The 26,706-nt window shown below is 38.9% G+C and overlaps 1 protein-coding gene across 6 annotated transcripts in view; it reads left to right on the top strand.

Annotated features, from left to right (window-relative positions):
• Positions 1-26,460, top strand: part of SACS (sacsin molecular chaperone) — a 55,909-nt gene extending 29,449 nt beyond the window's left edge. For 3 of the 6 annotated variants that reach the window (XM_083435936.1, XM_083435935.1, XM_083435938.1), the window contains exons 3-10: positions 1,002-1,089; positions 1,486-1,571; positions 2,648-2,759; positions 3,211-3,357; positions 4,136-5,618; positions 6,286-6,377; positions 7,963-7,989; positions 12,863-26,460. In XM_083435936.1, the coding sequence (XP_083292062.1) occupies positions 1,002-1,089; positions 1,486-1,571; positions 2,648-2,759; positions 3,211-3,357; positions 4,136-5,618; positions 6,286-6,377; positions 7,963-7,989; positions 12,863-24,441 (13,614 nt within the window). In that variant the 3' untranslated portion in view covers positions 24,442-26,460. Of the gene's footprint in view, positions 1-1,001; positions 1,090-1,485; positions 1,572-2,647; positions 2,760-3,210; positions 3,358-4,135; positions 5,619-6,285; positions 6,378-7,962; positions 7,990-8,822; positions 8,994-12,862 lie in introns of those variants that run through there. The other 3 variants (XM_083435937.1, XM_083435939.1, XM_083435940.1) reach the window with 2 other exon arrangements.
• The last annotated feature ends 246 nt before the right edge of the window (positions 26,461-26,706 follow it).

Genomic DNA, 26,706 nt, shown 5'->3' with positions numbered 1-26,706 from the left:
AAAAACTTGAGCCCAACCTTCCTCCTTGTGTTTCATCTTAATATATCAAATTGGCTAGGAACATAGGAAAAGCTGTTTAGTACTGAATCAGACCATTGGTCAGTGTTGCTCAATATTGTCCACACTGACTAGCAGCAACGCCCCAGGATTTCAGATAGGAGACATTCCCAGCCCTACTTGGGCATGCTGAGAATTAAACATTTGCACACATAGCAGATGCTGTGCCATTGAGCTATGAACCTTCCTCACATAGTTTTAAGAGACCTGGACATCAAGTCATTTGTTAGGGTAGTTTGTGATGTGCTGGTGGGTCTGGTTTCTGTGTGCCTAATGGAACCGATCTCCTGTGCAGCCCTCTGTGCACCCTCAAAATCTGCTCCAGAAGGTTGGGGTATCTTCTGGAGCAGACTTGGGTGGGCGTGGGCATGGGGAGAGAAGAGGAAGAAGATGTATTTTTGTGTGAGTATAATGCTGCTTGCATAGTGTTAGATATAGCCAGAAAACTTGTGATGGCTGGGGGAGAGTTATTCAAATCTTAAGGTGTATTGATTGAGGGCCCAGATTTTTAGAACTGATGCTTTGGAGCTGGTGCTTCATATTTCAAGAAAGCATGTCTTTGAATTTCTTTAAAAGTGTAGATGATGTTTACAATAATGAGGATCTGCTCTGATTCAAATTATATGCAACTGTATTTCATATAAATAGATACAATTATATATTTTATTGAAGCAACTTACACTGATGAAGAAGAAAGCTTTCCTTTTATTATGTAATATGTGGGAAGACAGCCCCATAGGCCAAATTAGGACCCTTACTGGGCCCAGTTTGATCCAGAGGCCAGAAATTCCCTATGCCTGATAAATATATCCTGATAAATATTTATGGCAGCACATGTGGTCATTTGTTGACTGGTTGTCTTCACAGGTTGAAGCAGTTTATATACTTTTGATACATTGCATATTTAAGAATGCACAACATTAAAAAAACCCTTTCCCTTTCAGTTATCAGACTGTGTTGAGGTTGGGGACCTTCAGACTTCTCAGAATCATGTATTTCTAAATCTTTTGTCAAAGGGCCTAAAAGGAGGAGGTATAGTAAATTACAATAAATCTTCCCTTTACCCTTGCATCTCTCATTTCTCCTCTTTTTTACTATTTTTCATCTCTGCATATATTCATTTTCAAAACAAATTACAAAAGCAGATTTCTATCTAAAGGAAAAAATTGCAGTGTAGATTCCTGTATGACTCAATTTATCTTATAGTGCGAATGATTTAAGACATACATTTTTCTTTCAAAAAAATTTCAGCAATTTTATCCTTTTCATCAGTTTATAATGTTACATTCCTAGCCTGTAATCTATGAATTAACAATCTGCCATACAAACCTGAAACTAATATTTGCAGTAGTGTCCTGAAGAGTAACAATTAGGTGTCTTTTCTCCCTAAAACAAGTACATGACATTTTGCTTCTTCTGCATTTCTAGGTCGTTTTGGACAAACAACTCCACCACTTGTTGATTTCCTTAAAGATATTTTAAGAAGATATCCAGAAGGAGGACAGATTCTTAAGGTACAGTGTAACAACATATTTTAAAATAAGGAATTCAAGGAAATTAAAGTAAGGAAAACATTTTAAAGTAAGAAAAACAATACCTTGCTATAAATATGTTAACGAACAGTGCTTTGCACATTTTTAAATATGGAACTGGGGTACTGAATAACATTATTGGTTCTGTTTTTCCTCCTGGTTTAAACGGAAATTAGAAACTTCCGTTTGTTATTTTACAGTACACCATGATTCAACTGTTCATGGGAAACTATGGTTTGTCCAAACCATGGGGTTAGTTTTGTGTATGTGTGCCAATCAATATATTAGATCATGATTTATTGACAGGAGCTGGAGTTTGTAATGTCTTCCCCTCTTAAGTGAAGAACAGGGTAAGAAGAGTGGGATACTTGGAAGCCTGAGGCTTGCTTTTGCTTAGCTTCTTATTGAAAAAACCATTGCTTTTTGTTGTATTTGAACTGTGCTTATAGTTTTGTTGACAAATTTTATACTTGTATATACAGTGGTACCTCAGGTTACAGACGCTTCAGGTTACAGACTCTGCTAACCCAGAAATAGTACCTCAGGTTAAGAACTTTGCTTCAGGATGAGAACAGAAATCATGCAGTGGCAGCAGCGGGAGGCCCGATTAGCTAAAGTGGTACCTCAGTTTAAGAACAGTTTCAGGTTAAGAACGGACCTCCGGAACAAATTAAGTTCTTAACCCGAGGTACCACTGTATATGGTAGTTTAAGGAGGTGTCACTATATAGGTTCCACATAAGATAAGAATCTCAGAATTTGAAATGCTTATAATTTACACAAAAAATATATGTTAGCTATATATTGCCCTTAAGTATGCTTGACCAGCATGGGAATAATGCCTTTAACAAAAAGTAATTGAAACATTTGGAACTTGAATGAGATATTAACACCACCGTCTTCCGCTATGTTGTATCTTAGTCTATATTGCATCTAATCACTCCATCACAAGCAGAGGCGAATACAGCGGTCAAGTAGAATATCTGCGGATGTTGTTTAATCCCATTTGTTAATTATTGCATGTTATTACATAGCTCTCAATATTTGTTTTGTTTTCAGGAATTGATTCAAAATGCAGAAGATGCTGGTGCCACAGAAGTTAAGTTTCTGTATGATGAGACTCAGTATGGGACAGAGTCTCTGTGGTCTAAAGACATGGCACAGTATCAGGGTAAGTTATCTTTTCCATATCTAATTTTCTTCCTGAATTATTAGTTTTCTTGTGGAGTAGTGATATACTGAGGAGCATAGCTAACTCAAACATTGCAGCTAGGCTTACAATTAACATTTGGCTTTCAAAAAGAGTTATCTGGTTAGTAATCCAGTTGTATCAGTTTGTGGCTCAAGATAATTGACTCTAGGCTTAAACTACCATTTAATCGATCTGTGCTGTTGCTAGTTAGGTTTATCATGGAAATGAGTTAGAAACAAGTGTTGGATCTTTAAAATATGTAAGACTAGCCCAGAATTATAGAATCAGTTGGGGTTAAAGTCAGTTTCCGTTTGTATCAATATTCTTTATAGTACTCAGTAATTTAATTCTAAATATCTAAATATCTATGCTGTTTCCAAATGAGCCTATATTTTTACATTTACCATGTCTCTCCCCCCCCCCCCCTTAGGTCCTGCACTTTATGTATTCAACAATGCAGTTTTTACCCCCGAAGACTGGCATGGAATTCAGGAGATAGCAAGAAGCAGAAAGAAAGATGATCCTCTTAAAGTTGGAAGATTTGGAATTGGTTTTAATTCAGTTTATCACATTACAGGTAGTTACAATGCATTTTTTTATGCTGCAGCATTAATGTTGCATGGGGGGGGGGTGAACACCATCTTTGCATTCACTTAAGGCTCGCTCCAGGGACGCGGGTGGCGCTGTGGGTAAAACCTCAGTGCCTAGGACTTGCTGATCGCATGGTCGGCGGTTCGAATCCCCGCGGCGGGGTGCGCTCCCACTGCTCGGTCCCAGCGCCTGCCAGCCTAGCAGTTCGAAAGCACCCCCGGGTGCAAGTAGATAAATAGGGACCGCTTACTAGCGGGAAGGTAAACGGCGTTTCTGTGTGTGCTGCGCTGGCTCGCCAGAGCAGCTTTGTCACGCTGGCCACGTGACCCGGAAGTGTCTTCGACAGCGCTGGCTCCTGGCCTCTAGAGTGAGATGAGCGCACAACCCTAGAGTCTGTCAAGACTGGCCCGTACGGGCAGGGGTACCTTTACCTTTACCTTTACCTTTACCTTTAAGGCTCGCTCCAAGTTTAAAATTTGTTTAAGTATGAGCTTGTATAAAGGGAAGAAAAGTCTGCCAAAAGTAGTTTCATTTAAAACATTTATTTGGTGCTTTGTAGAATTTTTGTCTCCTGAGCATTGGAGGAAGACTGGGGGTTCTGTGGTGTTTAATTTTCCTGTTTTTAGTAGTGGTTTCTTCTTTTCCTACTTAATTTAATGTATGTGTTAGATTGTTGTATATGTAATAATTGAAGGGATTTTAAGGCTTTTGTTGTTGTAGACTTGTAAACAAGCTGTTCATATTTTTTTGCTTCTATTTTGTAGATGTTCCTAGTATATTCAGTGGTGACCAAATTGGAATGCTGGACCCTCATCAAACACTTTTTGGACCCCATGAATCAGGTCAATGTTGGAATCTAAAGGAAGACATCAAAGAAATTAATGAGTTGACAGACCAGTTTAAGCCTTTCGTTGGTGTGTTTGGAAGCACTAAGGAAACCTTCAATACTGGTCATTTCCCTGGTACATTTTTTCGTTTCCCTCTTCGCCAGCAGCCTTCCCAGTTAAGTAGCAATCTGTACAACAAGGAAAAGGTTCTTGAATTATTTGAATCCTTCAGAGCGGATGCAGATACAGTACTCCTCTTCCTTAAAAGTGTACAAGATGTCTCATTACACGTTAGGGAAGCTGATGGGACTGAGCGACTAATATTTAGAGTCACTGCCAGTGAGAATAAAGCTCTGAAGCACGAAAGACCCAACTCTATCAAGATTCTGGGAAATGCCATAAGCCAATATTGTAAAGGTGTTCCGAGTAATAGTATAACATGTGTGACATACCACATAAACATAGTTTTAGAAGATGAGTGTGTTAAAGATGCACAGAAGACATCGTGGTTGGTATGTAACAGTGTTGGAGGACGAGGAATATGCAATGAATTGGACTCTTTGGCTGATGACTTGAAGTATATTCCAACTATTGGCATAGCAATGTCTTTATCAAGTGATGGAGAGGGAAAAGGAGCTGCAGCACAGTTTTCAGGAAGGGCATTTTGTTTTCTTCCATTACCTCCTGGCGAGGAAAGTAAGACAGGACTTCCAGTTCACGTGAGTGGGTTTTTTGGCCTTACTGATAACAGAAGAAGTATCAAATGGCGAGAGCTTGATCAGTGGCGAGATCCAGCAGCCCTGTGGAATGAGCTGCTTGTGGCCAATGTGGTCCCCAAAGCCTATGCAACCCTCGTATTGGAAGCAATTAAACGAATGGAGACAGAAAAGAATTCAGATTTCCCACTGTCAGCTGAGAGAATTTATAGATTATGGCCACAAAAAAACAAAACAAAAGTTCACTGGCAGCCAATTATAGAACCTCTTTTGAATGAATTGTTCCAGAATGAAGTTATTTACTCCATCACTGATAACTGGATAAAGGTTGAGGAGGTATATTTTTCAGAAATGGATGAGAGTTTGGAATACACCCAAGCTGTGCTAAACTACCTCCAGGGCTCGGGGAAAGAGGTTGCTAAGGTACCAGACAATATTGCTAATGCAGTTGACTTGATTGTTTCTAGTACAAAACCTGTGAAAAAAGTGACTCCTGGTACAGTGCGGCAAGTATTAAGGCAATCTGGACACAAGGGGCCAGCTGATGAAAAGCTTCATGTCTTAGATTTTGTGCTTAGTGATGGAAACTACAGTGAGCTTATTGGACTGGAGCTTTTACCATTACAAAATGGGAATTTTATTTCATTCTCTTCATCTACATCAGATCAGGATGCAATTTACATAACTTCAGAAAATTTCCCAAGGTATAACATGCATTTTATAGCATATTTTATAATGGTGTAAATTTTTTATTTAAATGTTGCTCTGTATAGTTCACAGAGTATAACATATACAGTTCTGTACAATGGAGTCATAGAACTTTGCATGTCTTCCTTTTGTGAGCTGGGAATGGAGGCTGTGGTTTGGCATTTGGCCACATACTCAGATGCAGCACATTTTTATGACCATATTCCCATGCATGCTTAGTAAGCATCTTCTAATGTACTTGCCTACCCACTAGACAATACTAGAAAATCATGAATGCATTCCACTTGTCTATGGCTGGTGGCCAGGGATTGACTGTGGTATATGAGGGGAGGGTTTTAATTGTCTCCCCCAACCCTGTGCTGCAGTCTCAATAGTAGTTGCTTCCCCTCTCTAAGAGTTGCTATTCCTCCTAGGAGAGGTGTGACACAATGGTGTTTTTTGTGAGGTGTGTGGCCACAGTGGGGCTGTCTTGCTGCACAATCTTAGCTGAGGTATACCGTAATCATTTGCTTGGGATGGAACATGGAGAGGATAAGAACTTCTTATTTGCTAAAAATTTAATGGATAAAATGGATAATAGTACTACATTTACAGTATTTGTGCCTTTGAAAAATGACACAAGTTATATGGATGATCAACACTCTCTTTTTAATGACATACTAGGTCCCTCTTCCCAGGTCTTGAAGGAAGATTACTTGCTGATGATCTGAAGCCACAAGTTCTGGCTGCTTTGAAAGATGCTGCCAAAAGCAGAGGTAAACTATGTTTATATGGCTTAACATGACACAAGTACCGTCCACTAAAACGCATACCCTGTAAGCTAATCAGGACACAAAACACTTAAGAATGGACATAAGTAAAGGCAAAAGGAATGAAATACAGTGGAACCACAGGTTACGGTGGGGATCCGTTCCAGAGGCCTCGCCGCAACCCGAAAACGCCGCAACCCAAAGCGTCGCGTCTGCGCACACACACACGTGGCACGATTTAGCGCTTCTGCGCATGTGTGAACGCCGCAAACCCAGAAGTAACCTGTTCCAGTACTTCCGAGTTTGCGCCCATCACAAGCGACGTAAGTCGGGGGCAACGTAACCTGAAGCTCTACTGTAATTCAAAAGAAATTTTGAATGATCCATAATCATTTTATGTATCCATGAGAGTCAGGTTTATTACTGAATCAGAAAAAATGAAAATTTAGAAGCAAATATCCTTCTTGGAAAAATATATATCCATTGTTTACTACAGTTAGTATGTGCTGTTGTTCATGTTGATCAACATAGACAAAAAAAATCATGTGTGAGACATTCTTCAGATTTAAAACTTTTCTGGGAAGAACTGGCTCACTTTATGTCAACTTGTACGGATCTTCAGTATGCAATATTGAGATTACAATATTGAAAAATAGCCACATCCTAGTGAGTGCTACCCTTATTTTTCTTGTGTTCTGTGTAGAAGTAAAGTTAGCAAACTCTGACAGGAACTGTCTTTATTTATGCCTAGCTTTGCACAAAAACCTTTCAAAAGAAATAACAGATGCATTGATACAATAATAATGCAACATGCTGAATAAAAGTAGAACTGCAACAGAGATTTCGACAGTTGTTGCTATATACAAAAGGTCACTCATTCCTTTAGTATAACAGGAACATTTTCATTCTGGTTATTTGAAAGAAATTGTTAATGTGCGTATGGAAGAATCCCTTTTATCCAACCAAAGCAGCCATTTCCTTATACAGTGGTGCCTCGCAAGACGAAAAGAATCCGTTCCGCCGGTCTCTTCATCTTGCGGTTTTTTTCGTCTTGCGTCGCATGCCCATTAGCGGATTAGCGCTATTAGCGGTTTAGTGGCTATTAAAGGTTTAAGGGATTAGCGGATTAGCTGCTAAAAGGCTATTAGCGGCTATTAAAGGCTTAAGGGATTAGCGGATTAGCTGCTAAAAGGCTATTAGCGGCTTAGATCAGCTGATAAGCGCCTTAGATCAGCTGTTAGGCGGCTTAGCCATCAGCTGTCAAGCGGTTTAGCTAACAGCTGTTAAGCGGCTTAGGGGCTGGGGAAAAAGGGGGAGGGGAGGGGGAAAAACCCCAGGAATCGCAAGACATGTTCGTCTTGCGAAGCAAGCCCATAGCAAATTCGTTTTGCGAAGCACCTCCAAAACGGAAAACCCTTTCGTCTAGCGGGTTTTCCGTCTTGCGAGGCATTCGTCTTGCGGGGCACCACTGTATAAAAGAATGGACAAATCACTGCAGTTACAGTTTGCTCTGGCACACATCATAGTTGCCATGTGTCATTATTATTATCATCTTCATTTCCTCCTTAAAATGCATTTCATTATATTTTAGCCCAACAGCTTCTCTGGGGATTTTCAGGTAGGACTGTTGTCTGAGTAATTGCTGAACAAAAGTCTAGCATTTGTGTGTGTTTGATTACTGGTTGTTCTGCTTGACTCATGTTCCAGAATGGTAATGGTTACAGCCCTGGTTCACTTGTGGTTTTTTCAGATTTTAATTACTTATACTAATACTGCTTAAAGACATATTTCAAAAATAAATTCTGTAAGGTTATAAGAATATTTATCAAGAAGCTGAAGAAACTTGTGAATGCTATACAATATGTGGTTCATACTTAGTTTTATACACAACAGTTTTCATTATGAGCAAATTTGAATTAGTAAAGTGTTCCACTAGGAACTGCACATAGATTTATAAAAGCTTTGTAAAGATTGTGTGTATAAGTTGAGCTGATGCAATAGGACATGTATCTTAATTAAAAATTATATTGCAATTTATTCATAAAAGAGAAAGACAACAATAAACAGGACATCCAGATAAAAAGCAAAAAAGTTCCTATCTCACTTCCTGTGCCCTTCAAGTTCTCTAGAGAATTATTTCATAAAATTTATATGCCACACCTCTAATTTACAAAAAGACTAAAACTTAAAATTGTTTTAAAATACAATTTGAAACATGTATTTAAAATGTTCAAAAGATAATTAAAAATTACAGTAAGCTAAAGAGATTGAAATACATGGAAGTGCTCTATTTGTCTGGATAGGCTTGCCTGAACAAAAATTTTTTAAGCAGTTATTAAAAGAGTACAATGAAGATTTCTGTCTGATCCTAGTACACAGGGAGTTCCAAAATGTAGGTGCTGCCACACTAAAATATTAATTTATTTTTTAAACAATTTTTATTGTTTTCAGAATGAACAAACAACATCTTCCTGCCTTCAAGAGTGCTACATCTTGCCAAACAAATACAATACAAATAATAAATAAAAACATATTCCCATAAGTCCCTGTGAGAAGTTGGTGGTCTGTATCCATTTTTTTTTGAAGTTCATATTAAATAAAATTGAACCAAGTTACAGAAAATCTGACTTTTTGTTGGTTCTTTGCTCACGTTACTTGTCTATCAGGTTTTTTCATGAGAATTAGCTTCCAGAACAAATATACCAATATTCGATTAAGTTAGGATCTACAGTTTTATGATTTAAAGATCTCCAAACTTTAGCAATGGCATAAAATATAAATTTCTTATGTGTGCAGAATGAATATAATGTGGCACATGTGACAGTGCAAGTTTATGCTAGTTTAACACTTCAAGAGGAATCATGGTATTAATAATAAGAATAATAGAATTTATATGCCTCCAATAACCGGAGGTCTTAGGGCAGTTCACAAAACAAAATCAAAATATAAAAGCACAAAAGCACAAAATATATAATCAAAGTAAAAACAACCCAATAACCCCCCCGCCCCCCAACCCCCCCCCCACCACATTTTAAAAGGGCATAGGATGTGTCAATTTATCATGGCTGAATCATGTTATAATCCTAAGAGGTGGTAGCAGGAGATTCCATTCAACCCCTCAGGTGGTCTTAGTAGTCTAAGAAATAAAATTATAAAATCTAGGGTTACCTTTATTACAAACTCTTAATCGCAGGGGAGAGCAGAAGTGTAACCATTCTCCCCCATAACTGGAGGGCGCCCTTTGCATGCCCACGTCCAGCATCCCCAATCCTCAGAGACTCCCGGCAGAGCGCTCCTGGTCCACCTCCGTTTGTCACAGCCCTTTGAGGTTCCTGCCAAACCTCAGTTCAAAATGATCCAGTTGCGAAGGGCGGAGGCAGAGCCAAGAGAGAGCAAACCAAGAAGGAGTAGTCTTCACTCCAGTCCGCTCTTTGTGTACATAAGTGGGTAAAGCTTATTTGGGAGCTCTCAGTCGGCTCAAGAGCTTCACCCGCCCTACCCTCCCTTTGTTTATACTCTTTATTGCAGGTTCACTTCTTTACAGGTATGCGGGCGCTGCTATGGTCTTACGATGGTGGCTGTTAAAGGACCCTGAAGGCATTTTCCCTGCATTGGCAGGTTTCGCCTTCCCCGTAGCAAAACGCCTCCCCGCCCAATTCCCAGAGTTCCCCGTTAAAGGGGTTGTGTTGTGGGGAGTCACTGGCCATACACTGATAAGTTGTCAGTGCACTCCCCCCGTGTTGTGGTGAAATAGGGGGTGGCCTCTCTGTGTAAACATACGTCTTCCAGAGCCAGCCCACTCACCAGACAGATATGATAACCCTGATGTGCCTCAGATCCCCGCCTGGGGACTAGGAGGGATAAACACCCAATTCCTAAGCCAAAGTCTTACTACATTTGAAAGTTTAAATAAAGTTGTAGCCAATTTTAATCCCATAACATGTTGTTACAAGTCATTCATTCCACCCAGGTGGCTCCTGGGGTCGGGGGGGGGGGTGTTCCGCCTGGGCACGCAATGGGATCTTCCCACATATCTCTGAGTGATTTGCAGTGGATCAACAAGGATTCTGACTTGCAGTTCTTTAAAATGGCAATAAGGCTACCCCCCTTTCTAAATTAGGCTGTTGAGATAAAGAAAGGGGGGGGGAGGGATACTTTGTGTGTGACAGGATTGTGAGCTCAGTTCTGGTAATGCGTACAGATTCCTAAGTTTAGTGTGTTCCTTAATTCTGAGTATGCTGCTCCACCTCCACGACTAATTTGCACCTTCCTCTGGTTGGTGGATCTTGGGGTTCTAGTAAAACAGATCTCATAAGCCTGAAGTCTGTTTGCCCCTGCCATAATTTATCTTATGGCAACTTCCAATATTTTTACAACATTTAAAGCTCATCCATAAGTAGAGTTGTAGATAGTAAATATGTAGATATTTTACAATTTCCATTTTGTTCTCCTTGCATTGTTTTTCCATGCATCTGTGCAAAGACACTAAAATAGTGGTTAGGACAAAAGGAAGTGGTGGAAAAGTGCTTTGAAAGGGTGGTTCACTTCTACAGTTAAAATGTAGAAGAAACAAATCTTCTGTAGAAAAGTCATTTCCTCTCTTCAGATCTTCCTTTTAGATTGCATAAGGAATGCAAAATAGCATGCAGGTGTGTAGTGATAAAATGAGTCAAATGATTTTCTGGAAAGATGAGTTGTTTGCATATCTGTCTTTGCATGATTGGAATGGTAGTTGCATGGTGGATATTGAAAATGAAAACAATTATACTTCTGTGAATTTTTTTTTGTAAAAACAGGAGAAGAAATTCCACTGATCCATTAGGTGGAAAAGTAGTATTATTCTGGTGTACATTGAGAGACCTTTTCAAATTGCAACCTGTAATACAGTATTAATTTCAGTCTTGATTTAAGAGGTAGAAATGTTGGATTTGTCTAGTATTGTCTGCATTTTGTGTGTGTTTCTTGTGCTGATCTGGACCAACCGTCAGTCTATACTTTAGGTGCTTGTTAACAGAGTGCAATATTATAGATGATAATAGTTCTGTGATTGAACTAACTTTTTAGGTTTTTCAAATAGCAGGGGATCTAATATGGATTGGTACCACTGTGTTGGGAAGCGTTTTAAAAAATCATTTTCCCTTGTAGCATTTTCCCAATGAAAAGTGCCCCACCCCAGCTGTGTTTTGCCCCATTAAGGACAACCTTTTGTGTACAGTCTGTGTACAAGTAAGGTTTTTCCTAACAGAGCAAATAGCACTGGTGTCTTTTTTCTTTTTAATTTTCACCAGGAAATCAGCATGGGTTGGAATAAATTTGAAACAGTGCTAAAAATCAAATAAATCAGGGTGTTTCTCAAAGATCTATTGAATGATTGTTAAAAAAAAATAAGAACACAGTTAACAATTGTATGCTGAAATAAAATAAATATATAAATAGTGACATCCAAGAGAGCTGTGGCAATTTCTGTTTCAAAAGGGCTCCAGTTTCTCAGTTGCTGTGATCTATAAAGAAAACTATTTTAAAATGGCAACTCAATGGTACTAGACTTTATCAAAAAGTAAAATGACCAGTAAATCAAGAGAGGGAAAATGCTGGATTTGTCTGGAATTAATTTGATTTCTACCATATGTGCAGGCAGTGTAAAAAAGCAAAGTCATATTGGTAAATGGTGATGGGAATGCTTAGAGAAGTATTTCAGAGACAAATAGAAGCAGATCCACTGCTATACACAAGAACACAGAGTGTTGTGGAATATTAAATACAAGTTTTACTTATAGTGATCATTGAAAGGACAGTATAATTATACCAGATCCCAACTATAGTAGTGGGGTTTCTGTTGGCTGAGCCAACCTGAGCCTGGTGGATGGGAAACAAGCCTTTAAAATATGGTTCAAGTAACACCACCCTTTTTTCTGGCTTAACACATTGGGTTAAATGGCTGCTCTGTACAGATTTAGGAGTGCAGCAGCCGTAATCCTTACTTCAGAAGTCCATGCTTGCTCATTCCTGCTAAGCCATGGTTTGGCTTAACGTTAGACGTGAACTGCGCCAGTGTGCAGGACTAATGGAGAACAGTACCACACATGCTGTGTGCTAAGAAAGGAAACAATGATGAAGTGGTAGACTACTTGTCCTATTGTCTGCCATCCGAAGATAATGTAATTAGTCGGTAGGGTGTCAGGGTAAGTACCAGCAGCTGCCTCTTTCCATGGCTGTAGTAAAGGTGTGCCTCAAAAGAGCAACTAACCTTTTTGATCAGAAGAAGTCTTGGCTTGTTGTTAAAATACTTTGCACACTATCCCATGGCCCTTTGTGGATCATAGCAAGCCTTCAGCAAGGCCAAGTGTGACAGTTTCCTAGCAAGCAGAAGATCTATTAGAGAACAACTCTAAAATAACTGGTGCCCTTTTCTTTTTCACTGGCAATTTATGGTTTTAACAAAAATCTAACTAAATGTCACTCAGTTTAATACCTTTTATTTTTTATTTCAGGAAGAGCATGCACTCAGCTGCAGCTTCTCAACCCTGAACGATTTGCACGGCTCATCAAGGAAGTTACAAATTCTTTATGGCCTGGTAAAGACATCGTGGTACAATGGTTTCCACTTTCTGAAGATAAAAAGCACCCATCTGTTTTGTGGCTTAAAATGGTATGGAAGAACCTGTATATACATTTCTCTGAAGATTTGTCAATGTTTGATGACATGCCACTTATCCCAAAAACAGTACTAGATGGGGATGAAGAAGTCATGGAACTTATTAGATTAAGGACTCCATCACCAATTATTCTAGAAGATGGATCTGAAACTCAGCTTCCAGAATTTTTACCCGACATCATTGAACAACTTGGTGGGATTGTGCTTAAGAAACTAGACTCATCTATACAACATCCACTTTTAAAAAAATATATACATGCCCCATTGCCAAGTGTAGTTTTGCAAATAGTGGAAAAACTTTCCATACAGAAATTGACCAATAAGGTTGCATCATTCCCTGTATCATACAAAAATGCCCTTAGAAACTTCCTTGCTAGTTTAACTGATACTACGGAAAAAGAAAAATCAATAATTAATGAGCTAATCATATTTAGGAGAATTAAACAATCACTTGATGAAGAAATTACTTTTACTGCATTGAAAGGCTGTAAGGTACTGCATCACACTGCCAAACTTCCACCTGATATAAAACTCTCTGTTTCACTAGTTGACAGCAGTGACGAAGCTACCATTCGTTTAGTAAACATACTAAAAGCAGACCAGCTAAAGAGCACAGATTGCATGAAGTTTATTTTAAAAGATATTCAGAGTGACTTTTATTGTAACGATGAAGCAACAAAAGTTATGCTATGGATTCTGGAAAATCTAACTTTCCTAAAAAATGAAAATGCAGAAGTGCTGGATTGGCTGACGCCACTAAAATTCATTCAAATTTCTGAAGGGAAAATGGTGTCAGCTAGTGAACTTTTTGATCCCGAAGTAGAAGTACTACAAAATATGTTCTATGGGGAGGAGGAACATTGCTTTCCCCCTCATGTTTTTAAAACATCTGCTGATACTCTTCATTCTTTGAGATTAATAGGCCTAAAAAGTGAAAGCAACTTGGAAGAGAAAGACATTTTGAGCGTATCTCAAAAAATTGAAAGCTTGAAGGACTGTGCTAGTACAAATCAAGATGCACTTAGAAGGAAAGCCAGAACTTTGTTAACGATTTTGAACAAAAATTATCCATTACTTCATACACCTGAAACAAAAGCAATGTTGAAAAAAATCAAATGGATTCCAGCATGCAAGGAAAGACCTCCAAATTACCCAAGTTCCTTAATTTGGAAAGGTGATCATTGCAATTTGTGCTCGCCACCTGAAATGTGTGACTTATCTCAGGCCACCTTAGTAGGTTCCTCTGTTCCTCTTGTGGAAGGTGTCCGACCAAATGTTGAAAAAGCACTGGGGATCTCAATCAAACCTAACATAAAATCAGTGTTAAAACATTTCAAAGTAGTCGTAGACTGGCACAGTTCTAAAAAATTTAGTGATGAAGATTATTATCAATTTCAGCACATTTTGCTTGAGATTTATGGCTTCATGAATGATCACTTAGATGAAGGAAAAGAATCATTTAAAGCCTTGAAATTTCCCTGGGTCTGGACTGGTAAAACCTTTTGTTCGTTTTCTCAAGCAGTGATAAAGTCAGCACATGATCTTGATCTTCAGCCGTATCTACATAATGTGCCAAAAACAATGGCTAAATTCCACCAGTTGTTCAAATGCTGTGGGTCAATTGAGCAGCTGACACCAGACCATGTTTCCATGGTCATTCAGAAAATATACCTCAAAAGTGAACAATCTCTTACAGAAGAAGAGAGCAAGCAAAATCTTTCTATTATGTTGAATATTATAAGGTGGCTGTACAGCTGTCAAATTCCAGCTAGTTTAAATACACCTGTTCCTGTATATTGTAGCAAAAAACCTTACAAGCTTACAATGAAACCAATCCATGAATGCTGCTACTGTGATATCAAGGTTGAAGACTTAAATGATTTGCTAGATGATGCTGTTGAGCCAATAATTTTGGTTCATGAAGATATACCCATGAAAACTGCAGAATGGTTGAATGTGCCATGTCTTAGTACCAGGTTGATAAATCCAGAAAACATGGGATTTGAGCAGTCGGGTCAAAGGGAACCACTCACTGTAAGAATTAAAAACATTTTGGAAGAATACCCTTCTGTATCCGATATCTTCAAAGAGCTGCTTCAAAATGCAGACGACGCTAATGCAACGGAGTGCAATTTTTTGATTGACATGAGGAGAAATAATGACATAAGAGAAAATCTTTTGGATCCAGGAATGGCAGCTTGTCATGGGCCAGCTCTCTGGTCTTTCAACAATTCTGAATTTTCTGACTCTGACTTTCTAAATATAACTCGATTGGGTGAGTCTCTTAAAAGAGCAGAAGTTGACAAAGTTGGAAAATTTGGCTTGGGGTTTAATTCTGTGTACCATATCACGGATATTCCGATCATCATGAGCAGAGAGTTTATGATTATGTTTGATCCCAACATCAATCATCTCAGTAAACATATAAGGGACAAGTCTAATCCTGGGATCAAGATTAATTGGAGTAAGCAACAGAAAAGACTTAGAAAGTTTCCTAATCAGTTCAAGCCATTTATTGGTGTGTTTGGTTGTCAGCTCCCGTTGACGGTGGAGGCTCCTTACAGTTACAAAGGGACACTTTTCAGGCTTTCTTTTAGAACACAACAGGAGGCTAAAGTGAGTGAAGTCAGCAGTACTTGCTACAATACTGCAGACATCTATTCTCTCGTGGATGAGTTTAGCATTTGTGGACATAGACTGATAATTTTTACTCAGTGTGTAAACTCCATGGTTTTGAAGTATTTGAAGTCCGAGGAGACCAACCCTGGTGTAGCTCAAGAGACTGTGACTATTAAAAAAAATCTGTGTTTGTCCAAAGCAATAACTTCCCCTGTTACCAGTGTTCTCAAGGAAGCTGCCAAACTCATGAAAACTTGCAACAGTAGCACAAAAAAGCTTCCTACGGAATCACCCAAGTCATCGTGCATATTACAGATAACAGTGGAAGAATTTCATCATGTGTTCAGACGGATTGCTGACTTGCATTCTCCAGTTTTTAGAGGCCCAGAAGATGACACAGTTTCTTTCTTTGAAATGGCTAAATCTGGACAGACAAAAAGGCCTGCTGATGAACTGCCACAAAAAACAGTAGACTCTACAACATGGCTTATATGTTCTTGCATGGATACTGGGGAGGCCTTAAAATTCTCATTACAGGAAAGTGGAAGAAGGCTAGGACTTGTCCCATGTGGATCAGTTGGGGTTATGCTATCTGAAGCACAGGATCACAAATGGACTGTGAAACCCAATTGTAGCAACTTAGGAGAAGTGTTCTGCTATTTACCTCTTCGAATCAAAACAGGTCTGCCTGTTCACATTAATGGCTCTTTTGCTGTTACATCAAACAGAAAAGAGATATGGAAAACTGACACAAAAGGAAGGTGGAACACAGTATTTATGCGGCATGTTATAGTAAAAGCTTACTTAGAAGCTCTTGTGGTTCTACGCAACATGGCAGTTTGTGGGGAGCTAAATGACTACAATTACTATGCAGTATGGCCTGATCCTGACTTAGTGCATGATGATTTTTCGGTCATATGTCAGGGGTTTTATGAAGAAATAGCTCACACAAAAGGCAAAGAAGGGATCAGAGTGTTCTCTGATGGTTCATCTTGGGTGTCTATGAAGAATGTGAGATTCTTAGATGATTCACTCTTGAAACGTCCAGACATAGGACCTGCAGCTTTTAATATTTTTCTAAAGTACCTTAAAAAAACTGGCTCAAAAAATCTCTGTGCTGTAGACCTTCCATCTTGGGTCAAAGCAGGCTTTGAAGAAGCAGGGTGTAAACAGGTGTTACTAGATAATACTTTTTCAGAGAGGCAATTCTTTTCTGAAGTCTTTTTCCCAAATATCCAAGAGATTGAGGCAGAGCTTCGTGATCCTTTAATGCACTATGTTCTGAGTGAAAAGGTTAGTGAGTTCTCAGAAATTCTCTGTGTTACACCATGTATTCCCTGTTCTTTGACTGAGCACCCTCTGGTGGAACCTTCAAGACTGATCCATCCTGAAGGTCGAGTTGCAAAGTTGTACGATAAAGAAGATGGAAGATTTCCCTATGGCACCAGTCAAGATTACCTTAACCCCGTGATTTTGGTCAAATTAGTTCAGCTAGGTATGGCTAAAGACGATATTTGTTGGGAAGACTTGGTTGAACGTGCCGAATCTGTAGCAGAAATCAACAAGACTGATCATGCTTCAGCTTGTCTTAGAAGCAGTATTCTGTTAAGTCTCATAGATGAAAAAATTAAATGCAGAGATCCTAGAGCTAAAGAATTGGCTGCAAAGTTCCAAACAATACCATTTCTGCCATTTCTCACAAAACCAGCAGGCTTCTCTTTGCACTGGAAGGGTACTGATTTTGGCCCTGAGACAATGTTTTCAGCGATGGACCTTTTCACTGCTGATTATCAAGATATAGTTTGTCTGTTAAAACCAATCCTGAATGAAAATTCCCATTCCTTTAAAGGTTGTGGGAACATTTCTCTGGCAGTCAAAGATTTTTTAGGCTTGCTTAAGAAACCAACTGTTACTATGGTTATAAACCAGCTGAAAGAAGTTGCAAAGTCCTTTGATGGAATTACCTTGTACCAAGAAAACATCACCAATGCTTGCTATAAATATCTCCATGATGCCCTGCTACAAAATGGAGCAACAAAAGCAATCATAATTGAAGAGCTGAAAAACTGCAGTTTCATTCTTGTTGAAAATGGCTATGTTGACCCCACAAAGGTGTCTTTTCATCTTAACTTTGAGGCAGCGCCATATCTCCATCAACTGGCTAATAAATACAGAAACAGCTTTCGTGAGCTATTTGAAAGCGTAGGCGTGCGTCATGCTTTTACAGTAGAAGATTTTGCTCTGGTTCTTGAGTTAATCAATGAGGAAAGAGGAACTAAACCACTGACTGAAGAAAATTTCCAGCTTTCTAGGAGAATCATCAGTGAAGGAATATGGGGCCTCATCAGAGAAAAGAAGCAAGAATTTTGTGAAAAACAGTATGGCGAGATATTGTTACCGGATACTCAGCTTGCCCTTCTACATGCTAATACTTTGTGTTACAATGACTGCCCTTGGATCAAAGTGAAAGATACAACTGTAAAGTACTGTCATGCCGACATCCCTAGAGAAGTAGCAGTAAAGCTTGGAGCAGTACCCAAGCGACATAAAGCCTTAGAAAGGTATGCATCAAACATTTGTTTTACTACCCTTGGGACTGAATTTGGGCAGAAAGAAAAACTGACAAGCAGAATTAAAAGTATTCTTAATGCATATCCATCAGAAAAAGAAATGCTGAAAGAGCTCCTTCAGAACGCAGATGATGCAAAAGCTACAGAAGTTTGCTTTGTGTTTGATCCTAGACAACATCCAGTTGATAGAATATTTGATGAAAAATGGTCTCCACTTCAAGGGCCTGCACTGTGCGTCTTCAACAATCAGCCTTTTACTGAAGATGACATTAGAGGAATTCAGAATCTTGGAAAAGGCACTAAAGAAGGCAATCCATGTAAAACTGGCCAGTATGGTATAGGCTTCAATTCCGTGTATCACATAACTGACTGTCCTTCTTTCATTTCTGGTAATGATATTCTTTGTATCTTTGATCCTCATGCCAGATATGCACCAGGTGCAACATCAATTAGTCCAGGACGCATGTTTAGGGACCTGGATGCCGATTTCAGAACACAGTTCTCAGATGTCTTGGATCTCTATTTAGGAGATCACTTTAAACTAGAAAACTGCACAATGTTTAGATTTCCACTTCGCAATACAGAAATGGCAAAAACGTCCGAAATCTCCCCAGTGCCGTGCTCAGACAGAATGGTGCAAAATCTTCTAGATAAGCTGCGTACAGATGGAGCAGAACTCTTGATGTTTTTGAACCACATGGAAAAAATTTCTATTTGTGAAATAGAGAAAACAACAGGAGCACTTAATGTGTTATATTCTGTAACAGGAAAAGTAACTGATGGCGATAGACTGAAACGAAAGCAATTCCATGCTTCTGTAATTGACAGTGTCACTAAGAAGAAAGAGCTTAGCAAGATACCTGTGCAACAAATCACTTACACTATGGATACTGAAGACTCTGAAGGTAACCTCACAGCCTGGTTAATTTGCAACAGGTCAGGTTTTTCCAACATTGAAAAGGTATCCAAGAGTGTTGTATCAGCTCATAAGAATGAGGACATTACTCTCTTCCCCCGAGGGGGAGTTGCTGCATGTATTACTCACAACTACAAAAAACCTCATAGGGCATTTTGTTTCTTACCCCTGTCCTTAGAAACTGGGTTACCATTTCATGTGAATGGACACTTTGCCCTGGATTCTGCCAGGCGAAATCTGTGGCGTGATGATAACGGAGTTGGAGTACGAAGTGACTGGAATAATAGTTTAATGACAGCATTGATTGCACCGGCCTATGTAGAACTTTTGATTCAGCTGAAGAAACGTTACTTTCAAGGTACCGATCCAACAGTGTCTGTGCTACACAACACATCTATGCATACAGTGAAAGACACTTTGAAAAAGTTTCTGTCCTTCTTCCCCGTTAACAGACTTGACCTGCAGCCTGATTGGTATTGCTTAGTGAAAGCAGTTTACAGCTGCATTCATGAGGAATCCAAACGTCTCCTACCTGTTGTGCGAGCTCCAAATGTCGATGGCTCTGATTTGCATTCTGCAATTATCATTACATGGGTTAATATGTCTACCTCAAGCAAAGCTAGGCCATTCTTTGACAATTTGTTACAAGATGAGTTGCAACACCTCAAAAATGTAGAGTACAACATTACAACACGCAAAACAGTAGCAGAAAATGTGTATAGACTCAAACATCTCCTCTTAGAAATTGGCTTCAACTTGATCTATAGCTGTGATGAAACTGCAAATCTTTATCACTGTCTTGTGGATGCAGATATTCCAGTGAGCTATGTGACTTCAGCTGATGTCCGATCATTTTTGATGACATTTTCCTCTCCGGATTCTAATTGCCACATTGGAAAGCTGCCTTGTCGACTTCAGCAGACAAATTTAAAGCTTTTCCACAGTTTAAAACTTCTTGTTGACTACTGTTTTAAAGACACAGAAGAAAATGAAATCCTCATTGAAGGATTACCTCTGCTCATTACACTTGATAGTGTACTGCAAATTTTTGATTCAAAGCGCCCAAAATTCTTAACTACCTATCATGAACTGATTCCGTCTCGTAAAGATCTGTTTATGAACACACTGTACTTGCGGTACAGCAATATTTTACTGAAATGCAATGTAGCAAAAGTCTTTGATATTACCAGCTTTGCTGATTTGTTGCCTTCTGTCTTGCCAAGAGAATACAAAACCAGAGGTTGTGTGAGATGGAAGGAGAATTTTGCAAGTGAATCATGGCTGAAGAACACGTGGCATTTTATTGGTGAATCTGTAAATGTGAAAGATGACCAGGAAGATGCAAAACCAACATTTGATGCTGTTGTTGATACTTTGAAGGACTGGGCATTGCTTCCAGGTACAAAATTTACCGTATCCTCTAATCAGCTTGTTGTACCAGATTGCGATGTCCTGCTTCCGCTCAGTCTTATGCATATAGCTCTGTTCCCAAATTCTCAGACTGATAAAGTTTTTCATGCTTTGATGAAAACTGGTTGTATTCAACTTGCTTTGAACAAAATTTGCTCCAAGGACAATGCTCTAGTGCCCCTTTTGTCAGGACACACAGCAAATATAGACAACCCTTCAAGCATTTTAAAAGCCATACATTACATGGTTCAGACATCAACATTTAAGACTGAAAAATTAGCCGAGAATGATTTTGAGGCCCTCCTGATGTACTTCAACTGCAACCTAAGTCATTTGACATCTGAGGACGACATTAAAATTTTGAGGTCGCTTCCGTGCTACAAATCTATCAGTGGACGATACATCAGCATTTCAAAATGTGGAGCATGTTATGTACTCACAAGAACTATCCCCTCTGTTGAGGTGGATAGATGGACACAATCATCTTCAGCTGCCTTTCTGGAAGAGAAAATCCATTTAAAAGACCTGTACACTGTACTTGGGTGTGTTCCAGTAGATGACCTTGAAGTTTATTTGAAGCATCTTTTACCAAAGATTGAAAGTCTGTCTTATGATGCAAAATTAGAACATCTGATTTACTTAAAGAACAGGCTCTCTAGCATTGAAGAATCTTTAGAAATAAAGGAACAGCTGTTTGAGAAGCTAGAGAGCTTTTTGATAATTCATGATGCGTGCAATAGATTAAAACCTGCAAAACATTTTTATGATAGGACCGTAAGAGTTTTTGAAGTTATGCTTCCCGAAAAGCTGTTCATACCCCAAGACTTCTTTAAGAAACTGGAGCAGCTCACAAAACCAAAAAACCGTGCTGCATTCCTTGCATCATGGGTAGCATTTCTCCGAAATATGGGACTAAAATATGTAATTTCCCAGCAGCAGTTACTGCAGTTTGCTAAAGAGATCAGTATGAGAGCCAACACTGAAAACTGGACTAAGGATACACTGCAGAATACAGTGGATGTCCTCCTTCATCACATATTTCAAGAAAGAACTGATTTGCTATCTGGAAACTTCCTTAAAGAATTGTCTTTAATAGCATTCTTGTGTCCAGAACGTGCTCCGGCAGAAATTGTAAGATTCCATCCACAGTATCAAGAGGTTAATGGAACACTCCCTCTTATAAAGTTCAGTGGAGCCCAAGTAAACCCAAAATTCAAACAGAGTGATGTTTTGCAGCTCCTTTGGACTTCGTGTCCTATCCTTCCAGAAAAAGCTACGCCTTTAAGTATCAAAGAACAAGAAGGAAGCAGTCTTGGTCCACAGGAACAACTTGAGCAGGTTTTGACTATGCTTAATGTGAACTTGGACCCGCCTCTAGACAAAGTTATAAATAACTGCAGAAATATATGTAATATAACAACTTTGGATGAAGATATGGTAAAAACAAGGGTTAAAGTCCTAAGGAGCATCTATGAATTTCTTAGTACAGACAAAAGAGAATTCCGGTTTCAGCTTCGGGGGGTTGCTTTTGTAATGGTTGAAGAAGGTTGGAAGCTGTTGAAGCCTGAGGAAGTCGTAATAAATCTTGAGTATGAATCTGACTTCAAACCTTACTTGTACAAACTTCCATTAGAACTTGGCACCTTCCACCAACTATTTAAACACTTAGGCACTGAAGATGTTATTTCAACAAAGCAGTATGTTGAGGTTCTGAGTCGCATATTCAAGAACTCTGAAGGAAAACAGCTTGATCCTAATGAAATGCGTACTGTTAAACGAGTTGTTTCTGGCCTGTTTAAAAGCCTTCAAAATGATTCTGTGAAGGTTAGAAATGAGCTTGAAAATGTGCGAGATCTGGCTCTTTATCTTCCAAGCCAAGATGGTAGATTGGTGAAATCAAGCATCTTAGTTTTTGATGATGCACCACATTACAAAAGTAGAATACAAGGAAACATTGGTGTTCAAATGCTTGTTGATCTTAGCCAGTGTTACTTAGGAAAAGACCATGGTTTTCACACCAAACTGATAATGCTGTTTCCCCAGAAGCTGCGACCCCGTCTCCTCAGCAGTATCCTTGAGGAGCAGTTGGATGAAGAGTCACCCAAAATTTGTCAGTTTGGAGCACTTTGTTCTCTCCAAGGCAGGCTCCAGTTACTGCTGTCTTCTGAACAGTTCATCACGGGACTAATTAGAATTATGAAACACGAAAATGACAATGCATTCTTAGCCAATGAAGAGAAAGCCATAAAACTTTGCAAAACCTTGAGAGAAGGCTTGAAAGTTTCTTGTTTTGAGAAGTTGCAAACAACACTGAGAGTAAAAGGTTTTGCTCCTATTCCTCACAGCAGAAGTGAAACATTCGCCTTTTTAAAGAGATATGGAAATGCAGTAATATTGCTCTATATACAGCACTCCGATAGCAAAGACATCAATTTCCTTCTAGCATTAGCAATGACCCTGAAATCTGCAACTGATAATCTGATTTCTGATACATCCTATTTAATTGCTATGTTGGGTTGCAATGATATTTATAGAATTAGTGAGAAGCTTGACAGTTTAGGTGTGAAGTATGACTCTTCAGAACCATCAAAGCTTGAACTACCTATGCCTGGCACTCCTATACCAACTGAAATCCACTATACTCTTCTTATGGATCCAATGAATGTTTTCTATCCTGGTGAATACGTTGGCTATCTTGTCGATGCTGAAGGCGGTGATATCTATGGGTCGTACCATCCCACCTATACATATGCTATCATTGTGCAAGAAGTAGAAAGGGAAGATGATGAAAATTCCAGTTTCCTGGGCAAGATTTATCAGATTGACATTGGATACAGCGAGTACAAGATCGTGAGCTCTCTTGATTTGTACAAGTTCTCAAGGCCTGATGAAAGTTCTCAGAGCAGGGGCAGTGCACCATCTACCCCAACAAGTCCCACGGAATTTCTACCGCATGGGCCAAGAACAATTCCTCCTCATTTTCCCGGAAGAGAGAGCCACAAATCCTCCACCTCCTCCTCCTCCTCTTCATCTAAACATCATTCTCCCAAAAAGGCCAAAGCAAATTCTTTATCAGAGATTTTGAGGGAAGTTACATCTGTGATGGAACAAGCTTGGAAGCTTCCAGAATCTGAAAGGAAAAAGATCATAAGAAGGCTGTATCTTAAGTGGCATCCAGACAAAAATGCAGAGAACCTTGATATTGCCAACGAAGTTTTCAAGCATTTACAAAATGAGATCAACAGATTGGAAAAGCAGGCTTTTATTGACCAAAATGCAGATAGGGCATCCAGAAGAACATTTTCATCATCAGCTTCTCGATTTCAATCAGACAAATTTTCATTTCAAAGGTTTTATACTTCATGGAACCAGGAAGCAACGAGTCACAAATCTGAAAGACAACAGTCTAAAGAGAAATGTCCATCTTCTACAGGTCCTTCATATTCCCAGCGGTTTTTTATGCCACCTACGTTCAAGTCAGTTGGAAATCCTGTTGAGGCTCGTAGGTGGTTACGGCAAGCTAGAGCAAACTTTTCAGCAGCAAGAAATGACCTTCATAAAAATGCCAACGAATGGGTTTGCTTTAAATGTTACTTGTCTACCAAGCTTGCTTTGATTGCTGCCGATTATGCCGTAAGGGGCAAGTCTGATAAAGATGTGAAACCTACTGCACTGGCACAAAAGATTGAGGAATATAGCCAACAGCTTGAAGGCCTTACAAACGATGTCCACACACTGGAAGCATATGGAGTCGATAGCTTAAAAACTCGCTATCCAGACCTCCTTCCTTTTCCGCAGATTCCAAATGACAGGTTCACTTCTGAAGTTGCTATGAGAGTGATGGAGTGTACAGCATGCATTATCATAAAACTTGAAAATTTTATACAGCAAAAGGTATGAGGTTAAAGACATGGTGGTTTCATATAGACATGCCATGTTTCCAGCCAGTTTTCTCCAAGCTATTGTTTTTGGGTGGCATGCTACTGTTTGATGTGTCATGCAACCAACCATACAGCTTTGTGTGACAGGGGTGGGAGTCATCCTCTTGTGCGGTGGGGGTGGGGGGAGGAAATCACGGTCACAGATGCGATAAGATCTGAATTCACTTTTGCTAGCAAAAGCTATATACTAATGTGATGGAATAAAATGTGACTTACTCATGCAGTTACTGTACTTTGGAAGCTATGCAGTTCCTAGCAGCTTATAAATAAAATGCATATATTTCTGTGGCAATGAGGGCCAAATTAGATGTTCCATGGCAGACCTGGATTTGGGAAACTCGACTATCACTGAACATGCTTTGCTGCAAAAGCAGCCGGGGAAGGACACGATTGACAGTAGAAAAGTGTTTGATGGGAGTTTTTAATCCTTCCTTGGCCCAACACTTCTTTCTTGTGGCCTCCCATTTTCTCCTGTAACAAAGCAAATGAGCGCCTGGGACCTGACTGGGGAACATGAGGGCATGTTGCAAAGGGAAAGTGATAGGCAGAAGGATTAATTGGCTCTTTGCTCTCAGACATTTCTCCATTGTAAATTGTGCTTCCCCACTGCTGCTTTGCAACAGTTTGATGACATCCCCGGATCTGGTAGTGAACATCTTGTTCAGCCCAAGGTACACAGGATTTAAATGTTACACAATCTTGTTTTAAGCAACAGCTTCTTATTAGCAAAACCGTAGAACATGTATTTAAAGATTTGCAGGGAGACTGAGCTGTAAAATATAGTTATGTACACAGTACAACGGTAAAATTCACAGGGCTGAACTGCACTTTATGTAACCAAAGCCTAGGACTATGTCGGTAAAATCTGTTTGTATGTGCAGAGATATATATGTATGTATCCCCAGATTGCATCCGTTCAGTTTTATGGTATGAGGTGGTGTCATTTTTCAGTGTACTAATGTAAGACTGAGTATGTTACTCTCTTTTAAGGAATTGAAAAGTTTGGAGAAAAGTCACTTTGAAGCATTCTGTGTATTCATTTGTTTGCTATGGACATTCATTTCACTCACAGTAATACGATCTGCAGGATCTGATTTATAGATTTGCTGCAGTTTTACATCAAACATTACATCAGAGGTTGCTAAGGGACCTTTGACACAGCACAGTATTTTATTCCTTAATGTTTGATGACTTAAACACAAGACTTATTTTCTTATAACATACCTTATGTGTTTTTGACATTGTTACATCTTTTGTTGAATGAGAATTGCATGTGCATTACCTAGTAAAATACTTGATTTTCTTTAGGGTTTTTGAAACGGAAACTGCACACCAAAACTCTTTTTTTTTTTAAGTAGTCGTCTTACTTCAACTTTTTGTTTTGTTTATATATTTTTCTCATGAGCCATCCTTGGAAATAGTATAATGTCGTAAAATATTTTGGTATACGGTGGGATAATTTTTTATTACATATTAAATGGTGCTGCAATGTTATGCTTTTTGATTTTGTCTCACACTGTGGCACATGAGATGTCTGATTTTTAGTTCATAATTTTTCTTTTATAAATTGTAATACTTTTGATAATGCCATGTAAATTATTCAATATTTGTAAAGAAAATCATGACAACATGTAAAATAAAGCTGCTGTGGATAGTATTTATGTTCCATTATTACCTAACTGTCACAATTATTTACTTGATTAGTACACTGAAACTATAATTTTATGTAAAGAATGTAAAATAAAATAGGAGTAAGATGAGGTTAGATAAATTACAACCAAAATTATTGCAATACAGAAGGACAAAATAGTTGACAAAAGCTCTTTAAGAAAATGTGTAAATAATAAAAGGGCTTTCAGTGTAGAAAATATCTCAAGAAAATCTAGGCTTTGAACCTTCTGGTTGCAAAGCCGTATGATTATTTCTGTTGTTAAGTGCCATAAAATGATTTTAATAATAAACTTGAAGATTCTTCAAATTGGTGTGTTGAATATTTATGTATATTTATATGAGACTTCTTTCACCAGGACCTTTAGCAGAGGGGGGAGAACTCACTTTGGTGAATCAACCAGGCCCTCTTTCCCATCCCTGCTGCTCTTTTTGTGATGATAAAATGTCTATTAATTGATTTACTACCCCAATTGCTTTTGGCGAACCATTGCAGATTTACTTTTTCATGCAGAGGCTATTTCATTCTAATGCCATCATGATCTCAAACTAACTA

This window comes from Podarcis tiliguerta (genome assembly GCF_965153285.1).
Source record: "Podarcis tiliguerta genome assembly, chromosome: 4".
In the NCBI taxonomy this organism is placed as follows: domain Eukaryota; kingdom Metazoa; phylum Chordata; class Lepidosauria; order Squamata; family Lacertidae; genus Podarcis; species Podarcis tiliguerta.
Note: the sequence above shows the minus strand (reverse complement) of the source record. Positions and strands in the feature narration are given on the sequence as shown.